Genomic DNA, 25,280 nt, shown 5'->3' with positions numbered 1-25,280 from the left:
CCCATTAACATCTCTGTGTGCAAGCATTGCTTTAGACATGATCTAGCACATCATCTAATGAAGATGCACATTATAAATAAATAAGATGTAATGTGAAATACAGGCCAGGCACGGTGGCTCATGCCAAGGAAGGAGGATTGCTTGAGGCCAGGGGGTTAGAGACCAGCCTGGGCAACATAGTAGACCTCATACCTACAATTTATTTTTTAGATTTCGCCAGACATGGTGGGATTTTTATTTTACCAGATATAGGTGGGTACCTATAGTCTTAGGTACCTAAGAGGCTAAAGCAGAGGGTCACTTGAGCCCAGGAGTTCAAGGTTACAGTGAGGTAGTGTGGCCTATTAAAAAAGTGATATAATGGGAAGCATTATCATCAAAATATCATGGAGTCAAAGAATAAAGAGTCGTTGGGAAATAAGCAAGGCTTCACCAAGAAGGTGACATTTGAGTTTGGTTTTGAATTCCTTTAGTAAAGTATATGACATATTTTATTCATCTGGTTGTAAAATAGAGTTATTAGAGGTACAAACTGTAACAGCATAGCTCATGCTTGTTCCTATATTTTTCCATCACAGAAACCCCTGTATCACAAATTATCTTGCCATAGCAAAAAACATTGTTCATATGCTCAATAAACACATAGTAGAATGTTCTGTATGCTATTATTGCTTTTTGTTTTGTTTTGTGCCAGTTCTGAAATATTTCGAGCAATATATAATGCTTATTTATAGTGCCTCTGTTACAAACCGGATGTGGTATATAGATAATGCTGTCTAGAATTATGAATAATTTCTAAAAATTTTCTAAGTACTATGTTATATACTTTGTCAGAAGGCTTTCAATAATGTTTTCAAAATGAAGCAAATTTGTGACAAAAATGTTACTGGTTTATAAGGAAATCTTTAATAGTATAATACAGCAGTTCTCAATCTGTGAGTCATGTCTCACAAGAACTGTATTAAAGGGCTGCGGCATTAGGAAGGTTGAGAACCACTGGTATAATAAACATACTTTGAAATTCCTCATATGCTTAACAGTAGTCTCATTGAATGCCATACCAAAAATGTATCTGTCATTATGATACTACCGTCTTCCTATAAACTATATCATCTTCCCTGAGGCTTGTTAACATTGTGTATTCTTTTCTATACTTTAACCTCATCTCTTCGCTGTCTTTCTTCCTTTCAGCACAGATGCCTAGTCAAGTATTCTAAAAGGGCAGTAGAGTAAGAGGGACCCATGGCCTTGAAAAGGAGGGTCTGGCTTTCTCCCTAGTTTCTTATCTCCCATTCGGTCCTTATCTCACTGCAGTCTGTCAGTTACATAGCATGGTGAGTAAAAACATAAATTTGGGAGCTGGACTACCAGGATTCAAATCCTAGTTCTTAGAAGTTGTGTGACCCTAGATAAAAACTTCTTAGTTTCTTCACCTGGAAAATGAAGATAAAGTGCTTAAGAGGGGCTTAGCACTATATAAGTATATATAAGTTTAAATACTGTTATCACTGTGACCATCATACCACCCTGCAGAAATTGCTTTGATAAGGTCATTTTGACTTCCTGTTTGCTAGGTTTGTCATAACTCCTTTACCTTTGAGATTCTGACATCAAGTTGCATACTGACAAATCCCAAATTGCTGTAACCATAATTCTGCTTTCTGACTCTCCCTCCAATATGTAACTGTTAAATGGACATTCCTGCCAAGATAAACTGCATATAACTCAAACTAAGACTAAGCTTGCTTGTTTTATTTCTTATATTTCCTTGTAGGTACAGTCATTCATCTAGTAAAAACATGGTCCTGTTTATACTGCTTCTTAAATATCACTTCTATTTGTCTTGTCCTCTCCTGATAATCTGTTACTTGAGTATTTCAGCATCCTTCATGCAGACTGTTGAAATGTCTCTCTGTTCCATCATCTGTCCTCTTCCAGTCTACTTAGTGCACTACTTCTAGATTTACTGTTTTAAAAATCAACTATTTATGCAAATATGATTATGATAGTGTGAAACAAATTTCCCATCACCTAATGGAATGCCTCTTTAGGTAAAATTACTGTTAATTCTTAGAATTCACTATCTTTTGGGTGGCGCCTGTGGCTCTGTGAGTAGGGCGCCGGCCACATATGCCGAGGGTGGCGGGTTCAAACCCAGCCCCGGCCAAACTGCAACCAAAAAATAGCCGGGCGTTGTGGCGGGCGTCTGTAGTCCCAGCTGCTCGGGAGGCTGAGGCAGGAGAATCGCGTAAGCCCAAGCCCAAGAGTTAGAGGTTGCTGTGAGCCGTGTGACGTCATGGCACTCTACCTGAGGGCGGTACAGTGGGACTCTGTCTCTAAAAAAAAAAAAAAAAAAGAAGAAGAAGAATTCACTATCTTTCGAACCTCTTTGTGTGTACTGTTACTGTTATAGTTGTCTTTCTCACACTTTCCCCCTTCTATCCATTTCTCCTGGAGAAATATGTAATATATGGTGAAAATCATAAAGCCAAGGTTGTCTTTAGTTTTCTTTTATATCCCCAATGTTTAGTATAATCCCAGATAAAAGTAAGCACAGTAGAACAGTGTATCTGTGGGCAAGACAGTTCTGAGCAGCAGGGAAATGAGTGCAAAAATTATAAGTGATCAAAAACTCTAACAATTTACTAGGGTAACTTTATATGTATTAAATCGAATAATTAAAAAATGGGGCACTTTTTGGTGTTTTTAATTTCATTTTTCTAGTGGTTCCTTTTATGTTATCTTCTGTAACATTCTGTGGCCTTGGAATGACCAAAAAAAAAAAAAAATTAGTCATACCACACAGATGGTTTGAGAATCACTGCATTAGGAAAATTATTTACTAGAAACACTTGGAACTTGAGCTGTACTAGATTAAGGACATTTCCAGAGCCATGTAAACTCTAGAAGAGCACAATAATTTTTAAAAGCATTATAGCACATCATATATATTTATTTGCAACTGAAGCATCAAAGAACTATAATATATATAAGGCCCAAAAAATATTATAGCTTATGTCCTGCAAATGTAACTAATTTGACAGCACTTGGAGTGGGCTGCTGTGTTAATCACAGCTTGACAGATCGTACCAGTACCACCATGGAGGTAGTTCCTTAAAGGATTGCACAGTGAATGACATGAAAAAATCTCTTGAACATTATTTGTATACTTACAGAGGCTCTTGAAATAATGATCTTCTCTTACTGAATATTTGTTGAATTATTAAATATTTAGATAAACTTAAAGTTTTTTGATTATGTAAATAATCAGACACCTTTATAGTTTATGCTGTCACATGATGTTTAAATTTCTGTTTCAACTCAGCTGCTTATTTATTGTCAGTTATGTGTCTACTGTAATGAAATGATACAGAGAATTATATGGCTTTTTATTATTTTCTTTTTAAAAATGTAGTAAGTTAAACTTTTTACAAATTTTTCTTCTGTCCCTGTCTGCCTTATCAGGAGAACTAAAGGTCAGCAAACCACACAGTTCTTGATACTCATTTATTCAGAGTTATTTCTTTACTGACTTTTATATGCAGGGAACAGAACATAAAAGAAATTGAAAAGAACCACTGCTTGTTCATATGTTCATAAATCCTTGGGCTATTTTGCCTGCCCAAAAAGATAATATGTACTTTCATTTTATGGTTAGCTAGTTTTAAATTATTAATGGAGTAGGAGATAAAATAACTTAATTAAAATTGAATTCATAAGCTTTAGTTCTTTAAAATAAATATAACTTACACTAACCTTTCTTAATATTATTAGAATCATTTGGCTTTAGCGTACTTCCCATAAAGTGAATACCTGAACAAATAAAAAATAAAATCAGGCTCAGTGCCTGTGGCTCAAGCGGCTAAGGCGCCAGACACATACACCTGAGCTGGCAGGTTCCATTCCAGCCCGGGCCCGCCAAACAGCAATGACGGCTGCAACAAAAAATAGCTGGGCATTGTGGCAGGTGCCTATAGTTCCAGCTACTTGGGAGGCTGAGGCAGGAGAATCGCTTGAGCTCAGGAGTTGGAGGTTGCTGTGAGCTGTGATGCCATGGTACTCTACCCAGGGTGACAGCTTGAGGCTCTGTCTCAAAATAAATAAATAAATAAAATAAAATCAGACATTCCTATAATAGGCTAGTAGTTTTTAAACATTATTTAAAAATACCTTACCTGAAGCCTATAGCCTATTGATAGTCTAATGATCGTTATTGCAGAGACTTCTACAGTTATCTGTATCGTAAGAGTCTTCTATCCAGTTTCTTTTTGCTTACAAGGTGAAAATTGGTCTTTACATTAATCATGGCTTTTTTAACATTGACACTCTAGTTACAGAATTTACTCACTGCGGGTAATAGGTTGTCTTTCTGACAAACTTAGACTTCTCAGAACTTTCTCAGTCCTGTTGAGGAAAAGTGTTGCCACTTTTTTCCTAGCCAACAGAATGTTTTCCATCAGTTCTCATGTGTCAAGAACTTTGATGATAATTCTTCATTGAGTTGAAGTAGTATGTGAAAAAGAAATACAGTAGAATTGGAAGGAAAGAGCAGGGATTTTAAGTGAAATTTAACTTTATTCATGCCTTCAGCATAGAGACCAGATTAGTGATATTTATTAAAGTGTTAGAACATCTTTACCCAGCTCAAAGACCTTGCCTTTAAAAATACATTTACTTTATGTAAAATTCCATTATTTTTAAGTAGAGTATCATGTTCTCTCTTTATTAATCAATTAGTCAAGGGGGGAAACATAGTAAAAGTTTTTAAAAATAAATAAGAGGAAAGTTATATTTATTTATGGTTTACTTATCTCTATTTATTCCTTTTATTTCTTTTGGGAGACAGAGTCTCACTCTGTTGCCCGGACTAAAGTGCAGGGACATGAGCATAGCTCACTGCAACCTTAAACTCCTGGGCTCCAGCAATTCTCCCACGTCAGCCCCCTAGGTAGCTGGGACTACAAGGACATGCCACCATGCCTGGCTAATTTTTTTAACTTGTTATAGAGACAGGATGTTGCTGTGTTGCCCATGCTGGTCTCAAATTCCTGGCTTCAAACCATCTTCCTGCTTTGACCTCACTATGGGTGAGGATTATTGGCATGAACCACAGCACCCAGCCAATTTGTTCTTTTTTAAAAGCTTGAGGAAAGAATGAAAATGTAAAGCAAACAGGTCTGTAGTTGCATTTGCTTCCACAGAATATGTGAAGATCTTCAGAATTGATCTCTCAAATGTAATAAGATTGCTTTTTCTAGAAAAAATGTAACAAAAATAAAAATATTAAGTGGCTTAAAATATCTCATTTGTTAAATCTACTTAATAAAGAGATTGGCCTGTATTTGTAGTTGTTTCTTGACCTTCCTATATCATCTACTGTGTCATTACAGAACTAGAGCCAATATCCCAGTATTAATAGAATGCTTTGGAATTTTACAATATTGTACCTTTTCAAAATGCTTTTGCTCTTATCATGACAAATTAGAAAACAAATGACATGGCAAATCTGAAAATTTAATCTTAAAATGTAGAAAAAAAATACTTGAGGGTATTCTATGATGACTTTAACCATGGATTACTTTAGATTTTATTTTTTAAATTATAAGAAAATAAGTAAGAATGAATCCCTTATTTTACATTGGGTTTTTATTTTTAGTATTGGTCAGTTAGAAGGTGTAGCTATTTTTTTAAAAGGTTGTGAGTGGCATTACATTTTGATCAGTTACAAAATGAGTTACACAATTCAAAAGCTTTAGGTAATCAAAAATTAAGTTTGTTTTCTTTCCTGTTCTAGTTACCGGTTTACTAAAATAGTGAGCATACATGATCACTTGAGAATTGGGCTTCTGGAGCACCTGAACAGAAAGGGAGTGGTTCATATTCAGCATTACAAAAGACAACTTTCTCTTTTTGAAGGGGATTACTTTGGCTATTTTCCAGGTACTGGGGAAATTCCAGATTCATTACAAGTTATTGGGATGGCTATTAATTATTCATTTTTAAAATATGTTGATTACAGACTTGAGATTTGGTTATATAGTGCTTTATTTGACTTCATCAATTTAAAAAAAATCTATGTAGAACTTTATAACAAAATATAAAATTGAGACTCTTACATCACTTACATTTTCTCAAAGAACTCTAGAAACATGAGCTTTATTGGTTAGAACCTCCTTAGTGTAAGAACTTTTGAAAGTAATGTAAGAGCAATAGGATGTGTGCATGTGTATATAAAGGAAAGTTACGTGCAATGCATTGCATCTTTCCAAGTAATTATGAAAGAAAATCGTATTTCATATAACATTTAAGTTTTTGAATGTTTAGATTAAGGGAAGATGTTTATACCTAGAGAATTTTTCATAGAGAATTACTACTTTATAAAATATTTGAATGGTTTATACATTCTTTCTTAAAATAGTTCTGCAGGGTAGCAGTAGATTAAGGTCTATATATATTGACCCACATCACAGAATGTCCATTGGATGAAACATTGGATTATTTAGAAGAATTCTCTTTAGAATTTTTATGTCTAGTTCCAAATCGAAGATTTTGGGGAAACAGTCCTTATAGAAATTTTCCTAAAAAAAAAAAATTGTTTTTCCTTCACGTACCTTTCACTTGTGGATTTATCTTGGTAGTTGTTGGGGCAATTCGCAATGGTTATATTCCTTTATTAGGAAAACCTCTTTAGGCATTATTGGGACTTTAATTTTTAAACTTATAGAACTTTTGGATTAGAGTTATAACAGGGTGGAGCTCAGATCTCCTTTACAGTCGAGTGCTTTCCCACTGTTCTATGTCTCTCGAAGGACTCCTTTGAGTCTTCCTGCCGTACAAGTTCTCCTCATTCAGCATGCCTTTAGTGAGCTATGTGCCAGCCACCGTGCTAGATCCCAGGGAGCAAAGACCAGTAAGACGTGTACTGTGCTCTCAAGTGAGTTCAAGGTTTGGCATTAATCCAGAGGAGGGAATCTTAATTTTTCCTTGAGATGTAGTAAGGAAGATACAACATTTAGAAAGAAATGCTAAAGTGTTAACAAATAAATAGGAATTTGTTATAGGGGAAGAATATTCTAAGAAGGGCTGGAATGCATGCAGAGTTTCAATCTTAATACATTAAGAGTAAGGAATATGTCTTACCACTCCTAATTCAAATTCAAGAATACTCTTATTCCTTGCAGTTTCCCATATAAAATTCATTTGCAAGCACAAATAGAGAACCACAAACTACTTTGAGGAACAGGTACTTGGTCACTTCTGCTCACTAAAGGAGTGGCTTGCACACGTGCCAGCCATTCTTACCATTCCTAACGGATCAACAGCTTTTCATAATAGCTTCCATCCTGAACTTTCCAACCAGTCATATCATTAAGATTGAATCAGCGAATGCCAAAAGTCTGCCACACTCTAAATATAAAGTTTAGTTTTTCGGTCCATCAGTCTTCAAGTGCTCTTGTCAATTTTGTGCACTGTTAAACTTGCATAAGGGTTATGAAAAACCTAAATGTAAAAATATTTAACATTTATCTGTTAACCAGTTAACCAGTACATTTATCTGTTCATTGTTGTAAATTTTTTTTCTTTTACATTAAAATTTAGAAATGTTAGTACAGAATCTTTTATGTTAGTCTGATTATTGCTTTATTTTTAACATGATATTTGCAAAGTCTTACCCAGTTTTAGGACCAACTCTAGATATAATTTTGATATAAACAAAAATGTGGTTGAAGATCTGTGTTTCGTGATCAGTCACATTGCATCACATTTGGACTCCAGGTTATTGGTGATAAATCCTAAGTCCTCCTAAAACACTGAGGCTTTGACATTTGTCACTGTCAGGCAGTTGGACTCCAATAAATTAACAAAGACATAGCTCCAAACAGCATGAAACTGGTAGATTGTCACAAAACTTGTAAGTAGCCTCAGAAGTGACATACTTACTGTTTATATAATCCCTTTTGTTTTTCGTGATATGTTCATCTATATTCTGTTTTTGCTAAGAACAGCCATGTATGTTAAGAAAGGGTGAGTTTTGTTCTGTTTTAGTCCAGGATGCATAGACAGTAAGAACTGTTTCCACATAGGCAAGAGACATGTTATATGATTTTTAGTCCATATTATATATCGCTCAGAAAAAAGGGAATTTACAGGCTAAAAAGAGAATTTTCTATGGATACATATGTAAGTCTTTTAACATACTCATGTTTTTAAGAAAGGAATTGCTTTGAAATAGTCCCAGCTGATAGGAAAATGACATTTTTATAACAGAAGAATCTTTAAGATAGATACTTCAGAACCCTGGTTATGATTTCTATTATTGAAATTAAGAAAATTGTCATTACATATCATATTTAATGGCAGCCAGCCAAAGCATCAAATTTTCTTATAATTGCCAAAGATGTTCAGGTTTATAAGGTAACCTGTTGTGAAAAGTCAAATAATCAATTCCATAAAGCAATTTCAAATCAAACTACATTGTTTTCTTTATATTTCCTTGGGGATTTTTGTTTGTTTGTTTGTTTGTTGTTGTTGTTGTTGTTGAGATAGAGTCCTACCCTATTCCCTGAGCAGAATGCAATGATGTCATAGCTCACTGCAACCTCAGACTCGAGCTGTGGACATCCTGCTGCCTCAGCCTTGAAAACTGCTAGGATTACAGGCACTCACCACAGCACCGAGCTGGGTTTTTCATTTTTTTAATGAGTTGGGGTCTCACTCTCAAACAAGTCTTGAACTCCTAAACTCAAGCAATTCCCCACCTCAGCCTCCCACAGTGCCAGGATTACAGGCGTAAGCCACTGTGGCAGGCTCAAACTACATAATAACCAACTTTAAGAAACTAGCTTCTTTATTCTACCAAATGATGCCATTACAGACTAACACATCACCCGGAGCATAAAAATATTTTAGTTGTTTGACCTTTATTCCAATTATATTTATACCAAAAATCATAAGAGAACCTTTCATATTTTGAACTTGTCTTTATACTAATTTAACAACATATTGACTCCTGGCTCGGCACCTGTGGCTCAGCGGGTAAGGGTACTAGCCACATAACACCAGAGCTGGCGGGTTCAAATCCAGCCCAGGCCTGCCAAACAGCAATGACAACTACAACCAAAAAATGGCCTGGTGTTGTGGTGGGCGCCTGTGGTCCCAGCTGTGTGGGAGGCTGAGGCAAGAGAATCTCTTGGGCCCAAGAGTTTGAGGTTGCTATGAGCTATGAGGCCATGGCACTCTACCGAGGATGACAGCTTGAGACACTGCCTCAAAAAAAAAAAAAAAAATACTCTTAATATGATGGTATTTTCAAGATGAGAGAGAAAAGTATATTGATGATATTTTCAAGATGAAAGAAAAACACCTGACATCACTTGAGTTTTTAAACTAATTATGATTTGTATATTAGTAAAATAGTTACACTGGCTATTGAATTTCTGTATTTATTTGTGTTTGTGTAAATTATTAGAAAAGTGTAGCTTGTGAGTTTCTTAAAATATGTTCAACAAATAGAATGCTTATTAGGGCCCATTTAATACTAAAAAAGCTTAAGTTTAAATATAAGTTATTATGTCTTCATAGATGATAATGGGCAATTACTTATTATTAAAGCTATTTGTGTTTTATTATTTAGTTTTTAATATTGAATTTTAATCTTTTCAAACCAGCATGTGATACTGTGATAATAAGTCTCAGTTTCTTGGAGTTTTTAAAAATCAAAGCAATGGATCACTACAGAGCAGATAGTGTGCAGAATGAGAAGTCAGTCAAAAGGGCAGAGTTTCTGAATGGGTGGTGTCCTTTGGGTTTCATATATAGGTAGAAGTTCTTGAAGATACTTTGGAAATTGTTACAATCAAATATATTTTTCCTAATTTAGTAATACTTTATTCTATGGAGCACACGCTAAACATTGAAGAAAAAAAGTAAAAAGCCAAAGGATAAAACACTTAAGTAAATATATGCAAAAACATGTTTAGTAAGCATACATCTGTTGTACACATGCTCAGTGTCAGGTGATGTAGTACTCAGGGCTAGAGCTGTGTATATAAAGTGTATCATGTTTTATGCTCCCTTAGAGGTGTCAGTGTGTTTGTCAAAACAAACCAAGAATTAAAGTGTGAGTATGTTATAAAATAAGTGCTATAATAAAAGTGAGCAGTAAGCATTATGGAAACATACAGAAGATAACAGTATAAGGGAATCTAGGGAGATTTGCCAAACAGGATACCTAAATTTTGATGGATTAATAGAAGTTAGTAAGGCCAAAAAGGTACTTTTTAAAGTAGACAGTTAAAGTAGACACTCAGAAAACATACTGAGTGAGAGAATATATGGAGGTCAAGGAATGACAAATAAGGCTAGAACAAGATGAAGTAAAGGCTTTGGGAAAGGATGAGGCTACATTGGTAAACAAAAGACAGACCATCCTAAGGATTTGAGATTCGTATCTGTAAACAAGGAACCCCATTATAAGATTTATAGCAAGGAAGAGACATGATTAGTTGCACATTGTAGGAAGATCATGCTGGGTGCCATTGGAAAGCTAGAAAATGTTCAATGATACTTGTAAGCTTTGACCAAAATAAAGACACGTGAATAATTATTAAAGTTCAGTAATTAATTTTTTTTAAAGTTCAGTGTCATTTATATTTGTACAACTTGGATCTTCGAGATGCTTGGGAAAGCCATAAATGTGATTCTTTATATGAATTGTATAATTGTGTTAACTGACAATAATAGAATCTTAAAGTCTTAGCATAATTCTGAGTTAGTCAAATATAAGGATTGAAAACTAATTGATAATTTTTGGAAATTCCTATCTAACCTCCCATTGCCTAATTGACTATTTACTGTTGGTCCCATTTGCACTAAATCAGATGATGCTAAGTGATAGCGTGTCTATGCTCTGTATAGCCATGATGTATTCTAGATTGCCTGGCTCTCCCTCCAAAGCTGTGTTTTATAATTTAAAGGACATAGAATACATAAAAAAAGAGAAAATGAAACTCAAAAGGAGTATAAGATCGTGAGAGATGTTGAGAGATAAAAGGAGTTAAAAAGAAAGATAGGGAAGTGCCCTCTCCCTAACTGCCTCCCGCACTGGAGTCTTTCTCTTGGTCATATATACAAGACTTTTTTACTGGTAAAAATGATAATTTATTTTACTCCAAAGGTCTGTATAGCCCACCCCAAACATTTTTGACTGTTTATATTATTTTTATTTCCTAAAAATCACCTAATAACCAATTCTGTGTTAAAAGAAATTCTCCCTTGTTCCTTCCGAGGCCAGACTAACAATTTAGATAATAATATTTTTATTATGTAGAAAATTCCTAAATATGTATTATGATTGTTTCAGTAAAAATAAGTTGATTTATCATTGAAACCACAAAACTGAGCCATATAATCTATTTCAAAAATCTAAGTAAAAGTTGAATATGCTTATTTTGAAGTTTTATAGCTAAACATACGTGGTATATAGTTACAGTTCATATTGTATCTGTATAAATCCAGCAAGCTGAACCTTTCATAGCTACTAAACCTATCTAACTTAATAGCAATTAGTATAAGCAAGCTTTGAAAAACTTTGATTTAATATAAATTCAGGCTCTGACAAAAGTGTGTTTCTAGTGTTTTACATGCTATCAACTAGCTTCTCTTACAGCACTTTGTCACATGACTCCAAGACAAATATCTTCCTGCAGTAAAAAAATGTTACTTATGACTGAATGTCTGTTTTAGCCATTGCATGGTCTAGACATCTAATTGATAAAGTAACATTGGGTCCTATTGAGATCAAATTACATGGTATTATTAACTTAAAATTACTCCATCTTGAAATAAAATATTGTAGGAAAACTGTACTTCTGTCATCATTTTATTGTAAATACTGAATTCTTTAATTGAGAGTGGGAAAGAGTTGGAGAATTACTCATAGTGTTTATTTTACCATAAAGGAAAATTGAATTATTATGATATTAAAGAAGAGCTGGAAGAAGTGAGAACACACTTACCTAGAGTTCACATAACTAAAGTGTGTTTGCTCAGGCTCAGCCAGTCTGTACTGTTCCTTCTAAAAATGGTTGACCAAATGAAAGATTTAAAAGCTGCTCTTTTGCAATAAAGAATTAACAGTGGAAGCAGCAAAGGCTTCTACTAAGTGAATTTCTCCCTTGCGCTGTATCTCAGTACAGGTGCCTGGGATGAGCAGACAATCCATAATTTCTACCATTCAAGTAAAAGAAGGAAAGAAAACTCTAAGCTTATCTCCTAGTTAACAGGTAGTTTGCTGTGGTTAAAATTAATACAGATTTTATAGCAACAAATACTAGAATTTTTGTTTATTGAACGTAATTGATTTGAAATTTGAGAAACGAATAGTTGAGTACATCATTTGAGTGTTTCTTTGACCAGTTATTAGTGCAAGAGAACATCATTAAAATTTTTCTTTATATGATATGGCAAGTAAATTTTTGTATTTTAACTTTTTTTTTAAGGAAAATGTAGGTATGGTTACTTACACTTGGAAATATATTTTGTTCTTTGCAGTGTTTGAGCAACACACCTCCACTTACTGAATATTTCCTCAATGATAAGTACCAAGAAGAACTGAATTTTGACAATCCTTTAGGAATGAGAGGTGAAATAGCTAAATCTTATGCTGAACTGATCAAGCAAATGTGGTCTGGAAAGTTCAGCTATGTGACCCCAAGAGCCTTTAAGGTTAGTGTGGTAAATGCATTCTTAACACGGGCTGTATCACCCCCAAGCAGGTGAAAGTTGGTTCTTGGGAGGGGTTATGAAAAATAATAGCTATTACAGTGGTCTGTGACCTTCCAAAGAAACATAATACATAAATTGATACACAGTATATCTATGGTATAAAATTTCAAGGTGGAGTATGGGGCAATTGATTAATTTTTTTTTTTAAAGGTATGAAAAGAATCTGGAAGTAGGAAGGAAGGAATAATGAAAAAAAGATTGAGGAACACTTGTATGGAACACTGATATGGTTTTTTATTAGATCATAACTGTGTACATTACTGCATTTATGGGGTACAGTGTGCTGACTATACAATCTAGAATGTTCACATCAAACATCATGCAGCTCATTTATTCAATTGTTGTGTTTAGACATTTATACTCTACTGTTAATATATTTGACATGTATGCTTGAAATATACACAGTAGGTAAAGAATGACTTTAAAGACATAGCAATGAACATTTTCATGGGTTTTAGAGTACAGTACATCTTTGGAAAATTTATGAGAATGTATTTTATATGACTATAAAGGAGTAAATTTGTGCATATCATTGAACTCTTAAGAACTTATTTGGAGAATCACTATAAGTTTGAAAAATTACTGAGATGAAACTAGTCTGCAAAATAAGCAGTAAATATCAAGTGTATTTTCAATATAATCCTTAGACTTTATTTTTATTCATATTCATGAATTGGTTATTTCTTAGAATCAATATCTTAAGTAGCATGGTTTATTATTCAAATAAGAATTGAACTGAAGTTTAGCTTTATATTGTTTAAAAAATTTAAGTATGTAGGTGAGACTTAGGAGAAATTTTAAACTTTTAAAGAACATAAGCAGAGTTAAGCCATAACTTATATAAGTAATTTAAATGGCATTCCTAAAAGGTGTCAAGTAGGCAGCATTTTGTTAACTACATAACAATGTTTTTAGAAAATATTTTTAAAACAGCAAGTCAGAATACTCCATATTCATCTTTTTTAACATTATAAACTTTGGACAAACTAGGGCAAACAAACCCATCATTCTAATTAGTTTCATTTTGTTAGATTTTTCTCTCTTAAAATTATGTGTTAAATAGGCTTTAAATATCTGACTTTTTCATTTTCTTTTCCATCTCATCAGTTAAATACTTAGTATCACAAAAACTAGGAAAATCACATATGAACACAAATATTTCTGTGATCGCTATGAATCATCCTCTTTTTACTCACACAAACACTAGGAGTTTTGTAATTTTTTTCTAGTGACCAAGAGCAAAATGTCAAAACACTTAATTTTAAGTCTTCATGTTTCCCATCCTTTGTACAAAACTTTATCTTATTTTCTCCTTGTTCTTTCCTCAAGTGAACACTCCTTTTGTATTTTATGGGTAATCATTTTTAAAATGCTTTTAGATAATGTAATTATTTGTATGTGGTAATGCAGCAGGGATGAGAACCTGTCTCATTCTGTCTGCCTATCAAAACATTTTCAGGAGTAGGCATCAGGAAGACCCAGATCTAAGAATTAAGAACATCTGGAAAATCCTTTGACAAATAGTGAAACAATTATGACAGCAAAATCTGAAACCAAAGATTAATACACGTGTTAATGGTTTTGCCACAGATGAACTTTGCTGAGTGCTTACTGGAAATGCCAAAGTACAACTCAGATATTTCCTACTGTCTCTATGTAGAGTCAGTTCTTGTTCTTCACAGCAGTGTTCCATGAAGTTACCACAAACACAAAAGTAACGTAAATACTGAGCTATCGCTCCTAGGAAAGTAATAGGTTTTGATTCCTCCAAGCCTCGGTCACAACATTTTCATCAGCCACTCAGTGCATAATTTGTGTTATGTGTGTTTCTGTTTAAAGGCACCTACTAAATATACTATATTATTAAGTCCTTAACTTTGAATTCAAGGCCAGTAGCACTGTAATTCCTGTCATAATGAAGCTCATTTCACCACCCATCTTTTTCCTCCATAAGGCACATTGCAGCCATCTTGTGCCTGGGAGCAGCACCTAACACTTCAGCACTGTGCTTAGGGCTGTTTGAAATGCTGAAATTACCACCACAAAGCACAAAATGTGAACACCTGAAACACTAAATAAACTGCAAAAGGACGCTTGTTTATAGTTAGCACAAGAGCCACGTATCTTGGGTGACTCAAATTTTCTTACTGCTCTGAACATATCCACGAATGTGGAATTCGTGAATAACAAAGATTTAACTGTACATTTTTTAAAAAATCAATGCTGCTTCTCCTCACACTGATTTTATAGTTTTTACTTTTCTTACAGACACAAGTAGGACGTTTTGCACCTCAGTTCTCTGGATATCAGCAGCAAGACTGTCAAGAACTATTAGCTTTCCTGTTAGATGGATTACATGAGGATTTGAATAGAATTAGGAAAAAACCATATATACAATTAAAAGATGCTGATGGAAGACCAGATAAGGTAAATTGAGCGATAATATTGCCACCATTGCTATAATTTTATGAAGCCTCTTTGTAATTTGTGTTTATTATCCTTATAGGTGGTTGCAGAAGAAGCCTGGGAAAATCATTTAAAACGAAATGATTCTATCATAGTAGATATATTTCATGGCCTATTCAAATCAACTTTAGTTTGTCCTGAGTGTGCTAAGATTTCTGTAACATTTGATCCTTTTTGTTACTTGACACTTCCATTGCCCATGAAAAAAGAACGAACCTTGGAAGTTTATTTAGTTAGAATGGATCCGCTTGCTAAGCCTATGCAGGTAAGTAGTGATTATTTCCCCAGCTAATACTATTTTTATAAAAATTAGTGTTGAATCTTCAAATGCAATTCGATGATAGTATTTATTTGTATAAGAGATTTTATAGAGTAACTACACTTAAGAAATTTTCTAACTCTAATTTTAATGTTAATTATAATTTCTTTTTTATTGGCTGTTGGAAGCTAAATTAATACTGTACATTTTAATTTATGCGATAAAATAATAGTATATTTAAATTCCCGCAATGTTTAGGCATCCTTTTTGTTTGTTTTTTTTAAGACAAAGTTTCACTTTGTTGCCCTTAGTAGAGGACAGTGGCATCATAGTTCACAGCAACCTCAGACTCCTGGGCTCAAGCAATCCTCTTGCCTCAGTTTTTGTATTTTTAGGAGAGATGGGGTCTCGCTCTTGCTCAGGCTGGTCTCGAGCTCCTGAGCTCAAGCAATCCACCCATCTTGGCCTCCAAGAGTGCTGGGATTACAGGTGTGAGCCCCCACAACCAGCCATGTTTAGGCATTTTAAGAACTTAGAATAAATTCACTTAACCAAAATACTTGGTTCAGGAATGTTCCCTAACTTTTAATAATCTGAAGTATCACATTTTGCTTATTCTATGCAAAAGCCCTGTGCTGGGCCTTAGTTTGATTGTCTGCCTAATTCCATCGCCTAGTGCATACTTAATTGGATAATTTCACATTTGGGGGTGAAACAGTATATTTTCTTCCTTCTTTTTAAATTAGTTAGTCCTTTTATGACACTTGACCCACCTCAGCAAATGTAGGCTGCTTCTACCTTCTGTTCTCCTGAATTCTTATACTTACCAAATTTTATTATGATCTTTGACTTAATTCTTTCTCCCTAGACCATGAGTTCTTTGAAGATAGGAAACCTTGTAAATCTTTGCATTTCTAACCTTTGTACTATATAGACGGGGAGATATATATATATATATATGATGGAGAAGTATTCAAAAATTTTATTTACTAAAATATTTATTAGGCACCTACCACGTATAAAGCTGTGTTCACAAAACCAGGCAGATACGATTCTTATTTTAGAAGATTATTTTGTATAAATCTTTAGCCAAATAGTTCAATTTATTAGTGCATAATAGTCATGAAATCTATATGACAGTTATGCTTAGAACAAAATTACGACCTCACTATTCATTGAGGAAAGTGTTTAGGCTTACTGTCAATAAGAGCAGGATATGTATAACGTTTATAAAAATATGGTCCTTTCATTCAAGTAATTGAAGTCTAGCAGAGACCAGTCATGCACTCAGTTGTGCAGACTGCAGCCATTTCATGTGCCTTTTCTTCGTTTCCTTTCATCAACTCATTGAACGTGATTTCCGTGCTAGTATTTCATTGGGTAGTTGCTAAATACTAGCCTTGATGTGAGCAAGGCAAGTCAAAGTCTGCTTTTACTTCTGGCTGGGGAATATGTGTGGACATTTCTGAAACAATATCCTTTAGATGTTCAGTCATTCACTTGCTTGTAAGTACAGAATTGTCAATCTTCTTTTCAATGGAGAGAACTACGATAGTGCTAAACTATACCTCAGCTCTCTATCCTGTAACTTTGCACGTATGCCAGTGAATAGAGTGCAATAAACGAGAGCATATAAGCACGGCGAGTAAAAGTTCACTGGAATAGAAAACAAGTGTAGATGCTGTATTTCTCTACAACACGTTTGTTAAAGACTATACTTTCCCATGCTGATAACATAAGGTAACTGTATTATGTAGGGGCAGGTTGCATTAAGTTACAGTACATTCTAGGGTGTCCCTAAAGTCGCCATACATAGGGAAAATGGGGGATTGTAGCTCAGTATACTTTGACTTACAAAATATTCATTACAAAATTTTACACAGAGGTAGCAGACACGTAAAGGATATTTTGTAAATATTTAAGGTACATTTCACTACAATTTCCCCCTTTCCTTATGTATGGGGACTTTGGGGGATACCCAGAAGTCCATAAGGCATAGGTACTAAATGTTCAGTAAACTGGCTTTAAATTATTTTTCCAGGAGCATGCATTTTATTGAATTGCCACTTTTCTCACATGGTAACCAAGATTTCTAGAGGTTAGAGCCATGGTTATAACAGAGAAATGGGGTTGTTTGTGGTTTTTTCCTCCCACCTAAAAGCAGTAACAACTCAATTACAAAATGATAGTCTCATTAACACTGTGCTTTAACTAGTAGGGAAGGAAAGTGAAATAAGCTGAGTCGGTCTGTTTGATGAGTTTTCTCATCATCAAAGTTAGACTAATAAACGTTGACATTTATTAATAATCATATTGAACATGTGGTATGTGTTAGGCTCTCCTACCATGCAAGGCGCCGGAAATACAATGGTGTTTCTAGTCGTTGTTCTCAAGAAGCTTGTCATATAGTGTGAAAAGTGCTTTTACAGAATGTTACAGGAGAACACAGAATGAACACAAAGAGTAACCTACCACTAAGGACTGGTAAAGATTAAGTTGTGTAGCAGTATCAGTAACCTTGGAAACAGGTAAAATATAAAGCATTGAAGACAAAAGCTAGGAGGTGGATTGAGAAGTCACTGGGAGGTAAGGAAGTTATGATAGTATAGCTGTTAACCAAGTTATTTGTGAAGGGGGGAATAGTTGGAGAGGAATTACTAGAGCAGTGAGAGACTATTTTGTTTTTTTGAGAGATGTGTAGATAGTCTAATGCTTATGCAAAATAGTTGAGATAAAATAGAAGAAAGAATAGCTGGGGTTAGGCCCCAGAGACAGCAGAATGAGATGGGATTCAGAACACAGATAGTAGGATTGGCCTTGATTGGGAAGAGAAACACGTATCTTTTCATGTGTTTTAAAAGAGAGAGAAAAGAACCTGTATGGTTTCAAGAAAGTTTGTAGGGGTGTAGGAAGTTGGAAATTTTTCTATAAAATAGTTTCTGCTTTCTTAGTAAAGTGGGTATTCTGCTGATATAAAGGGAGAAGTAGTAAAATAGGAAGACTTTTAGATAGAGATTTTTAAATAGTACTTGATAGACATGAGAGAATAAGCAAATAAGCAACACAGAGCTATTTTGTGTTGAAGGGTCAGTTGAGTGAGGCTGGGTGCTGTAAATTTGTAGCACACTGTCCTCTAAAGGTGGAAAATTCTCTCCAGCATATCGGAGCAGCTCTGAATAAACAGAAGTAAATAGCAAGAGTGACTAGAACTGAGAACCAAAGATGTCAGAGGTTCTGCATAGAGTAATTGAAATGAGGAGGCACATGCCTGGGTGGGCTTGCATGGAAGGGCAAGGAGTTAGTAGGGAGCTGGAAAGAGGGAGAGACTAAAATCTCAGTGCAAGCAAAAATAGATAAGAATGAATTTCCAGAAGGAAGAAGGTCCTCCTGGTCTAAGAAGTTGACTACAGTTGAATGCAAATGTAGATCTTTGAACTGAGAGCCAAGTAACAGGCTAGAAGAAATCATCCATGTGGACGTTGTCACCCAGGATGATGGCAAGGTTGGAGACAGACACTGGGGGCCAAAAGCCACATGAATGTAGGAAGGGACCACAAGGTCATTCTCACTACTGAATATTTTTTCCAGAGTAATAAACTTATTAAAGTTTTTTTTTTTCTTTTTTAGTACAAAGTGGTTGTCCCCAAAATTGGAAACATAGTAGATCTGTGTGCAGCACTGTCTGCCTTGTCAGGCGTTCCTGCAGATAAGGTGAGTTGTTTGGGGCTGGACTGTATAGACTGATGTTGAGTTTTCCAGTGTTCTGAAACCAGCTTACTAAAAATATATTTTCTTTCAGATGATAGTTACTGATATATACAATCACAGATTTCACAGAATATTCGCCATGGATGAAAACCTTAGTAGTATTATGGAACGGGATGATATTTATGTGTAAGTATAAAATTCATTGTGTAAAACATCACTTGAGAAAATAATTAAAAGAAATACATAAATTATGTTATTTTATTTTGAAAGTTTATGATCAGTTTTGTCCTTGTAGGTTTGAAATTAATATCAATAGGACAGAAGATACAGAGCATGTGATTATTCCTGTTTGCCTAAGAGAAAAATTCAGACACTCAAGTTATACCCACCATACTGGGTCTTCACTTTTTGGTCAGCCTTTTCTCATGGCTGTACCACGAAACAATACTGAAGATAAACTTTATAATCTCTTGCTTTTGAGGATGTGGTAAGTGCCAGATAGTTCTACTTTGACAAAATAAATATGAGAATAAAATATAAAAGAGCTAATAAAAATAAACATGCAAGGTAGTGGTATATTTTAGTGGATAACTGTATTATCTCATCTTTGCTTGTAGTCTAATCCACTTTCTTATTCATGTAAAAACACACAATGGTAATTTCAAACCCAGGAAGCATAAAGTCTTTAGCTATTTTATACCCTTTTTTTACTGGCAAAATAAATATATTTGTTAGAAGCAAAGGGTAACAAAACAAAATAGATGGTTTTGAACATGTTTACAGTTGAAAGGAATAAGAATTTCTCAATAATTAAAATACAGGGCGGCGCCTGTGGCTCAGCGGGTAGGGCGCCGGTCCCATATGCCGGAGGTAGCAGGTTCAAACCCAGCCCCGGCCAAATTAAAAAAAAATAATAATAATAATTAAAATACATATGTACTCTGAAATCTTAACAGATGTCAAATGCTTCATTTCTTTATATACACTACTAGTTCATGATTGATCACATGGTAAGGCAGCCCATTTTTTGCCTTCCTTTAAACCGTGGCTTGAATTATAAGGTAATCAGCAATACTATTTAATCCTTTTCTTTTATCATTTGTAGCTGACATATTTAATATTCTTTCTTACATACCTAATTATTATAATTCTATAACCCATGCGTAAAAATCACATTATACAAATATAAGTGTTCTTAGCAATAATATGTATCATCTAAATGATGTTTTTATATACTTTTTAAGTTGAGAAATTATTTGCCACAAATTTTTAACGTATAGAAGAAAGATATAAACCCTAAAAGTAACCAATTATTTTTATAAAGACAAGCAATTTATAGTTGCAAAGATTTGGAAACAACCTAAGTGTCCCTCAATCCGTGATTTGGTAAGGAAAATTGGTGTATATATACTGTGGAGTACCACTCAACCAGAAAAAGAAATAATGCCTATTATAGCACCTTGGATGGAAATGGAAATCATTATCCTAAGAGAAATATCTCAAGAATGGAAAGACAGACACTACACGTTCCCACTGATAAGAGCTAAACAATGGGCATAAAGACACGTGAAGGATGTTGGAGACCAAGGAGTGGGGAGGTTGGGAGGAGGGTGATGGATAAAAAGTTACCTGTCAGGTACAGTGAACACTACTCTGGTGACAAGCACACTAAAAGTTCTGACTTAAGCATTATGCAAGTTATCTATGTCACTAAAACATTTTTATTCACTGAATAGTTGGAAATAAAAGAAAGGAGAGCCAAACAAATTACTAGTTACACTTACAGCACTGTATCTTAAGTGTGAGCTTATGCTTGAATCTACTGGATGGCCACTGTTACTGCATTAAGGTTTTATTTTACTGATGGAATGGAATACTTTGTTTTTACCTATGTAGAACTGAACTTGTTTGATTTCTGATTTTATTTAAGCCGATATGTCAAAATATCTACTGAAACTGAAGAGACTGAGGGACCCCCACACTGCTGTAAGGACCAGAATATTAATGGGAATGGCCCAAACGGCATACACGAGGAAGGCTCACCAAGTAAGACTTTCTTTTTAAATTGTAAAAATTTTCACTTAGGTTATTGTTCAGAGAAAAACTTAAGAAGATGGGGATTAAAAAACTAAAAAAATTGCAAACCTAAGAAAAATAATTAAAAATGTAACATTGGGTTTACTTAAAGATCTCTAATATCTAAAACTAGGTGAAATGGAAACGGATGAGCCAGATGATGAATCCAGCCAGGATCAAGAACTTCCCTCAGAGAATGAGAATAGTCAGTCTGAAGATTCAGTTGGGGGAGATAATGATTCTGAAAATGGATTATGTACTGAGGAAACTTGCAAAGGTCAACTCACCGGACACAGAAAACGACTGTTTACATTCCAGTTCAACAACTTAGGCAATACTGACATCAACTACATCAAAGACGATACCAGGCATATACGATTTGATGATAGGCAGCTGAGGCTAGATGGTAAGTGTTTGTATAAAATGGTTTTAACACTCAATGCGTAGCGTATGTTATTTTTTTGGATGCAAACCGATAGCCCTATCACCGAAAATGACAATTACTTTTCTATTTCAGATCTTAAATGAAATGCCTTAATGTCTAAGTAGAATAAGGTATATGTCAATGTTTATTAAATGGATGTTGAACTTTTGCTTAAATTTTATATCTTTTTTTAAAATTCGCATTATTTGAATACCTGATCGAATAATGTTTGTCCTCATCACCTAGTGCAAGTGGAAAAGATTGCTCTGTGTTTATTCTGATTCTGGTATATATCCTAACATTAAAATACAGTAATTTTAACCTGAAGGCATATTAAATTTTAAAGAAAAATATGTTTTTCATCTTAGAAAGATCTTTTCTTGCTTTGGATTGGGATCCTGAATTGAAAAAAAGATACTTTGATGAAAATGCTGCTGAAGTAAGTCACCACTCACTCCTTTTGTCTCTTCTTGATATACTTTGTTTATTACCAGAGTCGATCATGTTTTGTTACACCCTTTGCTTCTAACAAATATGTTTATTTTGCCAGTAAAAACATTGGTCATGAACTAGAAAAGAAAATCTTTACAAAAATACCTTTTTTAAAAAATGGTTCATAGATGGTTTTGAACATGTTTTATGTTTACATGTCATCCATATAGGTACATACAGGAGTTATTTAGAAGTATATTCTATAAATATCATCTGAAATAAGCTTTATTAGTCTTTTGAGAAAGTTTAGGAGTTTTCATTATTATTTGTAGTAAGATGGTATCACTAAAATGAGTTTTATTTCATTTGTTCTCTTAACTCAAGAAATACTTCTCTTTAGGATTTTGAAAAACATGAAAGTGTGGAATATAAACCTCCAAAAAAACCCTTCGTGAAATTAAAAGATTGCATTGAGCTTTTTACAACAAAAGAAAAGCTAGGTGCTGAAGATCCCTGGTAAGAAACAAAATTAAATAATTGTTTCTAGTTATTTTAAGTATTTATTCGGAGGTACGTGCTATGTCAGGGTGAAAAAGTAATTACTAAATTATATTTGATATTTTAAATAACAATTAGCATTCTTTATACAATATAATCCAGTAAGAGGGATGAGAATATCTCTAAAAGTGTTATTACTGTGCTAAGCTTTAATCTCATTGCTATATTTTCCATAATAGCTATTTTACTATTGGTTATTAATTTCAGTTACTTTTTCCCAAAATTTTTCAGCTGTACAGCCATCTTGAAAGAAACATGGAAAATTATAGTGCTTTATTTTGTGCTGTTATTCCATTAGAGCCCAGAAGTTTTGAGATCTTCCAGTAACTATCCTTTAGCACAGATTTTTGACCCACGTCTTTTTAGCGTACTAAAATGTAAATAATATAACCCTCATCATTTATTTTTAGGTATTGTCCTAATTGTAAAGAACATCAGCAAGCCACAAAGAAATTGGACTTATGGTCCCTCCCTCCAGTACTTGTGGTACATCTCAAGCGATTTTCTTACAGTCGATACATGAGAGACAAATTGGATACCTTAGTTGATTTTCCTATCAAGTAAGTTTTGTCTGGTACTTCTTAAGCATTGGGCAGCTCTAACTTTTTTCAGATTTATGTGATGCTTTTTGTTATTACCCCTCAGTAAATAAACATCCAATATCATCATACCCAGTATTTGAGTTTATTTTTGAGTAGTTCTAACAATTAATAAGGATTGGTATTTCATATTTTTTATTCTTAGAGATTTTCCAAAAACCAAAGAGAAAAGACACTTTTAAAAATAATTCCTTTTGTGTTAAATTACTTTATATGTTCTTGGTCTGTTTATAAACCTAAGATATTTTATGGGACTTAGTGGCTTTGTTTTTCCCAGAAATGATTTCATCATTACTCATAAATTACTCTTTTTTTATTTTTTTGTTTTTTTGGTTTTTTGCAGTTTTTGGCCGGGGCTGGGTTTGAACCCACCACCTCTGGCATATGGGGCCGGCGCCCTACTCCTTTGAGCCACAGGCACTGCCCCCACTCATAAATTATTATTAAATATACTCTTTTTTAAAAGACTAACATAGGACAGAATAATGGAATTGCTTTGAAGGATAACACAGTAGTGTAATAAATCATCCTTCAGATTTCTTATTGCCATTATAAGACATCATATTTGTAAAAAAGGTATAAAGAAGTCTGGGGAAAAAAATTTTTTTTTTAATTTTCACTAAACACAATTGAGAATTCAGAAAGACAAAGGGAACATTGTATTCTCGCTCACTTTATTCAACAGGAAGAACTTGATCACATAATTATTTTGCAACAAGAACTCAGTACTATCCCATTTTGCAAAAATTTGCATGACACAATTAGGAAGTGGACAGATGTTGAAGGCAAATGTGTCTAGAGGTGACCAGAAGGAAATAAGTGATAGAAAATTGAAAATATTCATTGCATTGCTCATTCTAATCAGTGTTTATAAATTTAAAATGATTTGCAATTGAGCAAAAACATAAAAGGTCATATTTAACAAAATTGTGTCCTATTAAAAGTTTTCAAGACTATGACATTTGATATAAGGCAAGCAAAAGAATCAGAAATAATGACAATACAGTATTTCTTGAGATATATCTGAAGTTTAGAATCATTGTTCTTTAATAATACAGGTACAAGAGGAACTAGAAATAATAACAGTCAGTTTACAAGATAGTTTCTAGGTTCATACATGATGGATTATGAATAGTTTCATTCAAGCGATGTTGCCCACCTTGGGCATAATAGGTCATCAAAACCAGGGAAATGGAGAATAAAAAGTAGAATAAAAAGTTTGGTTTATTTAAATTTTTTTAATTTTTAATAAAGTTATTATGATTTCTTTATTTTTCTTCATATAAATCATTCAATAAAGTGACTTAAAAATAAAATGCAACCCTTGGACCCAGATGGTAGATGGTGATGTCTCTTTTTCCTAAAACACTAAGAGTCGAATGTATTAGCATAAAACCATTAATCAGAGTAACAACATTCAGTAGGGCATTTTTAAATTCATATCCCCTGAGCAAATTTTTGCCAAAACATTCAAATTTCGGGAGTACATGTATGATTTGTTTCATAAGACTTATTTGGCTCATTAATTATTATGTAACCATAATAATAAATTAAAATTTTTTTGAAATAGAATTATTTGGCTCTTGATAACGCCTTTCATGAGATATATGCATACATATACATGTATATGTAACAACAATGGCAGATGGGAATAGAATTCATTGCATTTAAGGAAAACATTAATTTGCTTTATTTTTTAAACAGTGACTTGGATATGTCGGAATTCTTAATTAATCCAAATGCAGGTCCTTGCCGCTATAATTTGATCGCTGTTTCCAACCACTATGGAGGGATGGGAGGAGGACATTGTAAGTTGATAATTTACCTTTTAGCCCAGATCATGATGTTTGAATAACTACAGCCTTTCTTCTTTAAGATAGTTACTACTATTTAAAAGTAAAATGTGATGTGTCTTGCATATAGTAGTTCAGTATTGATTTATGAAGCAATCAGCTTTTGAACCTTTTTTTTT

At 34.0% G+C, this 25,280-nt stretch overlaps 1 protein-coding gene across 4 annotated transcripts in view; it reads left to right on the top strand.

Moving 5' to 3' along the window:
* Positions 1-25,280, top strand: part of USP15 (ubiquitin specific peptidase 15) — a 137,723-nt gene that overhangs the window by 99,544 nt on the left and 12,899 nt on the right. For 2 of the 4 annotated variants that reach the window (XM_053555347.1, XM_053555346.1), the window contains 12 exons: positions 12,553-12,726; positions 15,055-15,213; positions 15,293-15,517; positions 19,139-19,222; positions 19,311-19,405; positions 19,515-19,706; positions 21,150-21,265; positions 21,429-21,701; positions 22,088-22,158; positions 22,552-22,667; positions 23,120-23,269; positions 25,013-25,116. In XM_053555347.1, the coding sequence (XP_053411322.1) occupies positions 12,553-12,726; positions 15,055-15,213; positions 15,293-15,517; positions 19,139-19,222; positions 19,311-19,405; positions 19,515-19,706; positions 21,150-21,265; positions 21,429-21,701; positions 22,088-22,158; positions 22,552-22,667; positions 23,120-23,269; positions 25,013-25,116 (1,759 nt within the window). Of the gene's footprint in view, positions 1-5,794; positions 5,941-12,552; positions 12,727-15,054; positions 15,214-15,292; positions 15,518-19,138; positions 19,223-19,310; positions 19,406-19,514; positions 19,707-21,149; positions 21,266-21,428; positions 21,702-22,087; positions 22,159-22,551; positions 22,668-23,119; positions 23,270-25,012; positions 25,117-25,280 lie in introns of those variants that run through there. The other 2 variants (XM_053555348.1, XM_053555349.1) reach the window with 2 other exon arrangements.

This window comes from Nycticebus coucang, chromosome 12 (genome assembly GCF_027406575.1).
Source record: "Nycticebus coucang isolate mNycCou1 chromosome 12, mNycCou1.pri, whole genome shotgun sequence".
NCBI classification, from domain to species: Eukaryota; Metazoa; Chordata; class Mammalia; order Primates; family Lorisidae; genus Nycticebus; species Nycticebus coucang.
The sequence above is the reverse complement of the archived record's forward strand: the minus strand, read 5'-3'. Positions and strand labels throughout refer to the sequence as shown.